This window comes from Pongo pygmaeus, chromosome 10 (assembly GCF_028885625.2).
Source record: "Pongo pygmaeus isolate AG05252 chromosome 10, NHGRI_mPonPyg2-v2.0_pri, whole genome shotgun sequence".
Taxonomy (NCBI): domain Eukaryota; kingdom Metazoa; phylum Chordata; class Mammalia; order Primates; family Hominidae; genus Pongo; species Pongo pygmaeus.
The window spans coordinates 8104805-8114236 of record NC_072383.2 but is presented as its reverse complement, the minus strand read 5'-3'; the positions used below and the strand labels follow the sequence as shown (position 1 = coordinate 8114236).

The 9432-nt window shown below is 45.6% G+C and overlaps 1 protein-coding gene across 1 annotated transcript; it reads right to left on the bottom strand.

Annotated features, from left to right (window-relative positions):
• Positions 1 to 1714: 1714 nt before the first annotated feature.
• LOC129010260 (homeobox protein NANOG) lies at positions 1715 to 6044 on the bottom strand. The gene is made up of 4 exons (XM_054444275.2): positions 6007 to 6044; positions 5617 to 5879; positions 3009 to 3095; positions 1715 to 2873 (listed from the first exon to the last, which is right to left on the bottom strand). The coding sequence occupies exons 2-4, from the start codon at positions 5857 to 5859 to the stop codon at positions 2457 to 2459; spliced, it is 747 nt and encodes a 248-aa protein (XP_054300250.1). The 5' UTR covers positions 5860 to 5879; positions 6007 to 6044; the 3' UTR covers positions 1715 to 2456.
• Positions 6045 to 9432: the final 3388 nt, after the last annotated feature.

The following is a 9432-nucleotide window of genomic DNA, read 5'->3' as shown; positions in this document are numbered from 1 at the left end:
GTTTTACTACCTTCTGCCCTAGGTCTTCAACTCAACTTGAATATTGACCTATTGGATGTAGGAAACAAGTCGTATTTCCATTAATGGTTAATTTCCAAAAGCAAATTAAACAGTGAAAACCAGACACCAATCTCCTTTTTTTCTCTCATCTCTTACTTCCTTTCTTCAGTCCCCAGCTTGATGCTTTCAACATAAGAGATGCTTCAAGCCTATGTGCATCTCAAAATCTTCCCTCTCGCAGATCCCAGACCTCAAGTCAGGCATCTTTCCTCAGCCTCTCAGTAATCCTGCAGTCATACTTAACATCCCCCAAACGGGGGGAGGCCCTGTAGATTCCATCAGTGCTGCCCACACAGCCATCACACACGTGTTAACTCCCACCAAGTCCCTGAACAATTCCTATGCTCATTAGGTAAGTAAAACTGGTTCCATTATCTACTCAAGATTATCCTTTCGGCAGGTGGAGGGTGGTATCTACCACATCAGATTTCTCATCAGGATAACAGAAATATAAACTATCCCCATGCTTTGTAGCTGAACTTAATCCGAAGCAAAGAGAAGCCAGATATTTTTTCCAAAATTTCTAGGCTCTGAATTACTATTTAATATTTCCTCAAATTTATTGGAGCTTCATTATCTGCCCTTTGTAAGAACCAATAATTTTATTAAAATGTTAGTGTCACACCATCTTAAAAAAAAAAAAAGGCCAAGCGCAGTGACTCACACCTGTAATCCCAGCACTTTGAGAGGCAGAGGCAGGCAGATCACTTGACGTCAGGAATCTCACTCTGTTGCCCAGGCTGGAGTGCAGTGGTGCGATCTTAGCTCACTGCAACCTCCTGCAACAAATTTTTTTATTTTTAGTAGAGATGGTGTTTCGCCATGTTAGCCACGCTGGTCTCGAACTCCTGACCTCTCATGATCCACCCAGTTCAGCCTCCCAAAGTGCTGGGATTATAGGCCTGAGCCACCTCGCCCAGCCACTTCCTCAATTCTATCAATGTTTTGAGGCAGGGGACTCACTGTTGCCCAGGCTGGAGTGAGCCCTCCAGGGCTCAAGCAATCTTCCTGCTTCAGCCTTCCAAGTAGCTGGGACTACAGGCATGAGCCACCACATTCAGCTTTTTCTATCTATTTCTAAGATAGCAGTGTTCTCAGCTAATTTACTCCCCCACCCCAACCAAAAACGTAACAAAGATTTATGTTTAAGCTGTATTTTTACTGATTGAAACACTAGGAGAAATCAGGCCAAAGTCAACTGAAGGAAAAATGGTCGTTTTATTCATTAGTACTTAAATCAGCCGAAGTAGTACTGATGCCATTATAATGCAGTAAACACAAGACCTCTTTCCACAAATATTAGCCATAACCAACAAAATACGAGCTATAGTAAAACAGAGCCAAAAAGGGCTGAGGAAATCAATGAAGTATGTAACAGCTTAACCCTTCACCCTTCACCTCAATAGAGTTTTTATTTTATTTTGACATGGAGTCTGGCTCTGTCATCCAGGCTGGATTGCTGTGGCACCATCTTGGCTCAGCCTCCCATGTAGCTGGGATTACAGGTGCCTGCCACCATGCCCAGCTAATTTTTGTATTTTAGTAGAGATGGGGTTTCACCATGTTGGCCAGACTGGTCTTGAATTCCTAACCTGAGGTGATCTGCCTACCTTGGCCTCCCAAAGTGCTGCGATTACAGGTGTGAGCCACCACACCCGGCCTCAATAGAGTTTTTAAAAAAATAAACAAAGCCTCCCAATCCCAAACAATAGGAATATATCTCCATCACATCAACTTCTTATTCTTTTTTTTTTTTTTTTTTTTTTTTTTGAGACAGAGTCTTGCTCTGTTGCCCAGACTGGAGTGCAGTGGCAAGATCTCAGTTCACTGCAAGCTCCGCCTCCCGAGTTCACACCATTCTCCTGCCTCAGTCTCCCGAGTAGCTGGGACTACAGGCACCCGCCACCATGCCCAGCTAATTTTTTTGTATTTTTTAGTAGAGACGGGGTTTCACCGTGTTAGCCAGGATGGTCTTGATCTCCTGACCTTGTGATCTGCCCGCCTTGGCCTCCCAAAGTGCTGGGATTACAGGCGTGAGCCACCATGCCCAGCTTATTTCTCATTCTTGAGGTTAGATTCTAAACCCTAAAGATACCCAAACTAGTATTACATCTACTTATCTATAGCCAGAGACAGCTTCTATCAAGTTGTCTTTAGCAGCCAAGGTTATTAAAATATCTTTTCTCAGGGAAGATCCAGTAGGAAAAAAGAAAGAAACCTCTCTGATTAGGCTCCAACCATACTCCACCCTCCATGAGACTGACTGGATAGGCATAATGGAAACCAGAACACGTGGTTTCCAAACAAGAAAAATCCTATGAGGGATGGGAGGAGGGGAGAGGAAGGATTCAGCCAGTGTCCAGACTGAAATTGAGTAATATCAATTTCATTCATCTTCACACGTCTTCAGGTTGCATGTTCATGGAGTAGTTTAGGAATAAATCCATGGTTTGTGGAGTACTAAAATACCTAGCGGTCTGCTGTATTACATTAAGGCCTTCCCCAGCAGCTTCCAAGGCAGCCTCCAAGTCACTGGCAGGAGAATTTGGCTGGAACTGCATGCAGGACTGCAGAGATTCCTCTCCACAGTTATAGAAGGGACTGTTCCAGGCCTGATTGTTCCAGGATTGGGTGCACCAGGTCTGAGTGTTCCAGGAGTGGTTGCTCCAGGACTGGATGTTCTGGGTCTGGTTGCTCCAGGATGAATTGCTCCAGGTCTGGTTGCTCCACATTGGAAGGTTCCCAGTCAGGTTCACCAGGCATCCCTGGTGGTAGGAAGAGTAGAGGCTGGGGTAGGTAGGTGCTGAGGCTTTCTGAAAGAGAAGGAGGGATTAACAGAAAGGGTACAAGGACCACCAGAACTGTCTGTGACTGGAGTTGTGTGTTTCAGGGATGGACAAGATTGAAAGATCACTGAAAGGAAAGAACAGAATGAAGTTTCCTGTTACCTGAGTCACACCATTGCTATTCTTCCGCCAGTTGTTTTTCTGCCACCTCTTAGATTTCATTCTCTGGTTCTGGAACCAGGTCTTCACCTGCAGGAAAAAATGACAGAAATTGTAAAATATTAGTAATACAGAGGTACTTTGAATCAAAGAATATTACTAACTTTTATTCCTGGCCAGGCGCCATGTCTCACGCCTGTAATCCCAACACTTCGGGAAGCCAAGGTGGGTGAACTGCTTAAGCCCGGGAGTTCGCACCAGCCTCGCCAAAATGGTGAAACCCTGTCTTTACAAAAATTAAAAAAATTAGCCAGGCATACGCAGTGGCTCACGCCTGTAATCCTAGCACTTTGGGAGGCCGAGGCGGGCGGATCATGAGGTCAGGAGATCAAGACCATCCTGGCTAACATGGTGAAACTCCGTCTCTACTAAAGATACAAAAAAAAAAAAAAAAAAAAAATTAGCTGGGCGTGGCGGCACGCGCCTGTAGTCCCAGCTACTCGGGAGGCTGAGGCAGGAGAATCTCTTGAACCCGGGAGGCGGAGCTTGCAGTGAGCCGAGATTGTGCCACTGCACTCCAGCCTGGGCGACAGAGCGAGACTCCATCTCAAAAAAATAAAATAAAGTAAAAAATTAGCCCAGCATAATGGTATGTGCCTATGGTCCCAGTTACTCAGGCGTGGAGATGGAAGGATCACTTGCACCTGGGAGGTGGAGGTTGCAGTGAGCCAAGATTGCACAATTGCATTCCAGCCTGGGCAACAGAGAAAGACTGTTTTAAAAAAAAGAAAAAGAAAAAAGAGAAATGAACATTTTCCATAGAAAATAAGGGCTAAAAACAAAAGAAGCTGGAGGCTGCTGGCAGAAAGAAAAAAAGGAAAAAGAAGAGATAGTTTTTATTTTAATGAGAACCAGTGTAAGTTAGGAATTCTCCTAACCTGGAAAGTGGAGTTATGTAATTCTTTTTTTCTTTTTTTTTTGAGATGGAGTCTTGCCCTTTCGCCCAGGCTGGAGTGCAGTGGCAAGATCTCGGCTCACTGCAACCTCCACCTCATGGGTTCAAGCAATTCTCCTGCCTTAGCCTCCCAAGTAGCTTGGATTACAGGCAACCACCACCACGCCCAGCAATTTTTTGTATTTTTAGTAGAGACGGGGGTTTCACCATGTTGGCGAGGCTGGTCTTAAACTCCTGACCTCAGGTGATCTGCCTGCCTTGGCCTCCCAAAGTGCTGGGATTACAGGTGTGAGCCACTGCGTGTGGCCCATAATTCTTTTTAATTAAGGAAACATTGGAAAGATTTTCACAATATTGGTCTATGCAAGGAAAGAAAGTGGTTAAATTATCACATTCACGTAATAGATATTTAATGAAAGAAAGAGGTGAAGAACCTTCCAATGTGGAGCAACCAGACCTGGAGCAATTCATCCTGGAGCAACCAGACCCAGAACATCCAGTCCTGGAGCAACCATTCCTGGAACACTCAGACCTGGAACACTCAAACACCCAATCCTGGAACAATCAGGCCTAGAACAGTCCCTTCTATAACTGTGGAGAGGAATCTCTGCAGTCCTGCATGCAGTTCCAGCCAAATTCTCCTGCCAGTGACTCGGAGGCTGCCTTGGAAGCTGCTGGGGAAGACCTTAATGTAATACAGCAGACTGCTAGGTATTTTAGTACTCCACAACAATGGATTTATTCCTAAACTACTCCACGAACACGCAACCTGAAGACGTGTGAAGATGAGTAAAATTGATATCATTCAGTTTCAGTCTGGACACTGGCTGAATCCTTCCTCTCCCCTCCTCCCATCCCTCATAGGATTTTTCTTGTATGGAAACTACGTGTTCTGGTTTCCATTATGCCTATCCAGTCAATTTGACGGAGGGTGGGGTATGGCTGGAGCCTAATTAGAGAGATTTCTTTCTTTTTTCCTATTGGATCTTCCCTGAGAAAAGACATTTTAATAACCTTGGCTGCTAAGGACAACATTGATAGAAGCTATCTCTGGCTATAGATAAGTAGATCTAATACTAGTTTGGATATCCTTAGGGTTTAGAATCTAACCCAAGTATAAGAAATAAAGTACAAATTGGTGTGATGAAGACATATTCCTATTGTTTGGAATTGGGAGGCTTTGTTTATTTTTTTAAAAACTCTATTGAGGCCGGGCACGGTGGCTCACGCCTGTCATCCCAGCACTTTGGTAGGCCAAGGTAGGCAGATCACCTCAGGTTAGGAGTTCAAGACCAGTCTGGCCAACATGGTGAAACCCCGTCTCTACTGAAATACAAAAATTAGCTGGGCGTGGTGGCAGGCACCTGTAATCCCAGCTACTCGGGAGGCTGAGGCAGTGAGCCGAGATTGAGTCACAGTGAATCCAGCCTGGATGACAGAGCCAGACTCTGTCTCAAAATAAAATAAAATAAAAACTCTATTGAGGTGAAGGGTGAAGGGTTAAGCCGTAACATACCTCATCTTCATACTTAAATTATTTGCAAGAGGGAGTGTGCTGACACATACCACACACATCTATGTGCATCCATAGAGATCTTAGCTATGCAAATTAGTCCAATTTTTGTTCACCTTATTGCAACAACAAAACAAGCCTACCTGTTTGTAGCTGAGGTTCAGGATGTTGGAGAGTTCTTGCGTCTGCTGGAGGCTGAGATATTTCTGTCTCTGAAATCTATCATTGAGTACACACAGCTGGGTGGAAGAGAACACAGTTCTAGTCTTCTGTTTCTTGACCAGGACCTTGTCTTCCTTTTTTGTGGCACTCTTCTCTGCAGCAGTGGGTTGTTTGCCTTTGGGACTGGTGGAAGAATCAGGGCTGTCCTGAATAAGCAGATCCATGGAGGAAGGAAGAGGAGAGACTGTTGGGAACAAATAAAAGGATGCTTTTCTTTAAAACTTTTTTCAAATATTAAAATATCCTGTTAAAAAAATTGTTTTCAAAGTACTTTGATAATCCCCACAACCCCAGATCTAAGTAATAAGCACCTTCTTATTTATTTATTTATTTAGAGACAGAGTCTTGCTCTGACGCCCAGGCTGGAGTGCAGTAGGGTGATCTCCGCTCACGGCAACCTCCGCTTCCCACATTCAAGGATTCTCGGCGGGGGCGGTGCCTCACGCCTGTAATCCCAGCACTTTGGGAGGCCAAGGCAGGTGGATCACCTGAAGTCAGGAGTTCGAGATCAGCCTGACCAACATGGAGAAACCCCGTCTCTACTAAAAATACAAAATTAGCCGGGCGTGGTGACACATGCCTGTAGTCCCAGCTACTTGGGAGGCTGAGGCACGAGAATCACTTGAACCTGGGAGGTGGAGGTTGCGGAGAGCCAAGTTCACACCATTGCACTACAGCCTGGGCAACAACAGCAAAACTGTCTCAGAAAAAAAAAAAAAAGATTCTTGTGCCTCAGCTTCCTGAGTAGGTGTGATTACAGGCACCTGTTACCATGCCTGGCTAATTTTTTGTATTTTTAGTAGAGACAGTGTTTCACCATGTTGGGTAGGCTGGTCCTGAACTCCTGACCTCAAGTGATCTAGCCGCCTTGGCGTCCAAAAGTGCTGGGATTACAGGCGTGAGACACTGCGCCCCGGCCATAAGCACCTTCTTTTTTTTTTTTTTTTGAGACAAAGTCTCACTCTGTTGCCCAAGCTGGAGTGCAGTGGCACAATCTCAGCTGGTGGCCACCTCCACCTCCCGGGTTCAAGCGATTCTCCTGCCTCAGCCTCCCAAGTAGCTGGGACTACAGGCTCACGCCACCATGTCCGGCTGATTTGCTTGTATTTTTAGTAAAGACAGGGTTTCACTATGTTGGCCTGGCTAGTCTTGAACTCCTGACCTCGTGATCTGCCCGCCTAGGCCTCCCGAAGTGCTGGGATTACAGGCGTGAGCCACTGCGCTCGGCCCATGATAAGCATCTTCTTTTTTTTTTTTTTTTTTGAAACAGAGTCTTGCTCTGTCGCCCAGACTGGAGTGCAGTGGTGCAAGCTCAGCTCAGTGCAACCTCCGCCTCCCAGGTTCAAGCAATTCTTCTGCCTCAGCCTCCCAAGTAGCTGGGAGTATAGGCGCACGCCACCACGCCTGGCTACTTTTTGTATTTTAGTAGAGATGGGGGTTTCACTGTGTTGCCCAGGCTGGTCTCGAACTCCTGAACTCTGGCAATCCGCTTGCCTCAGCCTCCCAAAGTGCTAGGATTACAAGTGTTAGCCACCACACCCAGCCAATAAGCACCTTCTTAACCGACCCTGGACACTTCGGCAAGCTTTGTACCGTATTAATCCAAGAAGTCTTATCAGTATTTTGCACATAATGGAACAAGTTGGGAGAGATCTGTAACGGTGGGGCCAATATCATTGCTAAGCGGGGATACCACTTTTTACTTCAAATTGATGCTCAGAAGCCCACACACTGGCTATTAATAAGTCAGAACAGAGATCCACCAATTCCCCCCTATTGCATCTCACCCTAAATCACTTTCTGTTTATGATCTTCATCGCCACCTAAGTGATTTTTTAAATGACATGAATCTGGGGACCCTATATAATCAGCATCTCGGCTGGGCATGGTGGCTCACACCTGTAATCCCAGCACTTTGGAGGGCGGAAGCGGGCAGATCACTTGAGGTCAGGAGTTCAAGACCAGTGTGGCCAACATGGTGAATTCCCATCTCTACTACAAATTACAAAAATTAGCTGGGAGTGGTGGTATGAGCCTGTAATCCCAGCTACTAGGAAGGCTGAGGCAGGTGAATCAATTGAACCAGGGAGACGAGGGTTGCAGTGAGCCGATGTCGCACCAGTGTACTCCAGCCTGGGCAGCAGAATGAGACTGTGTCTTTTTTTTTTGAGACAGAGTTTCCCTCTGTCCCCCAGGCTGGAGTGCAATGGCGCAATCCTAGCTCACTGCAACCACCGCCTCCTGGGTTCAAGTGATTCTCCTGCCTCAGCCTCCCGAGTAGCTGGGATTACAGGCACCCACCACCATGCCCAGCTAACTTTTTTGTATTTTTAATAGAGACGGGTTTTTACCAGGTTACCCAGGCCGGTCTCGAACTCCTGACCTCAGGTGATCCACCCGCCTCGGCCTCCCAAAGTGCTGGGATTACAGGCGTGAGCCACCACGCCCGGACCGAGACTGTGTCTTAAAATATAAAAAATAAAGCCAGCAACTCACTGCCCAGCTCTCAATGCTAGAACCAGCAGGATATGTGAATTTTGATAGGCTTCTGTTTCAATCCAGGATTTCCCTTTACTAGCTCTCTGACCTCATCTCCAAAATTATTCCTTCATTTATTAAAATGAGGTAACCAATTAAAATGGTCTAGCATAGGGCCTGGCATATACTGATTTTGTAACTAAAGTTGGTTCATTTTTAAATTTTTGAAAACTAATGAAAAATTGATTTTCTAAAGAGTGGTAGTGGCTTTATGAGTATCCTGAATATCCCCCACCCCTTGCAGCTACCAGTCAGAAGCATGAGTACTAGCACAGGTTTTGAAGCCAAACTGGACTTCTAGCTACGTTCTGTTTGACTGTCAGTAGATTAAACTTTCTGGAATTATCTTTACCATAAAGTTGGGTCAACACTTCCCAAGACTGATGAGAAGTAAACATACGAGGTGCTCCCAAACTCAGAGCTGCCCACTAACATCCACAAACCCAGAGAATGGAGAAGAGACAGCCCTTACTGACATAGAAAGAAGGTAATTACATAAATTATATATTAATTACAGAAATCTCACCATGATTTGTCATGCCATTTTTGGCAAAACAAAAAAAAATCATGCTTATCCCTGAGCTATGATGTTAGGTCTTCTTGTTAATTAGCAATAAATCTGCTACAGCTGTGTGTCCAGTGCTATGTGAAGATGTACGCATCACCTTCATTTAACTATAATGATACATTTTTTTTTTTTTTGAGATGGAGTCTCGCTCTATCACCCAGGCTGGAGTGCAGTGGCGCAATCTCGGCTCATTGCAAGCTCCGCCTCCCAGGTTCACACACCATTCTCCTGCCTCAGCCTCCCCAGTAGCTGGGACTACAGGTGCCCTCCACCACGCCCGGCTAATTTTTTGTATTTTTAGTACAGACGGGGTTTCACCGTGTTAGCCAGGAAGGTCTCGATCTCCTGACCTCATGATCCGCCCGCCTTGGCCTCCCAAAGTGCTGGGATTACAGGCGTGAGCCACCGCGCCTGGCCAATGATACATTTTTGTTTCCACCATGCCTAAGCCCATAGGTTCTCAAATTTACTGCATACTGTTCAACTGCCGAATTCTGTGTCCTTCAACTCAGTGCACACTCCTGAGACCTGGGACATAGTTCAAAGAGCAGGTGCCACCAAGTTACAATTGAAAGGTGGGTTTTTTCAGAGGATTAGTTGATATTAGCACTTGCTTATAGTAATGGGGTAT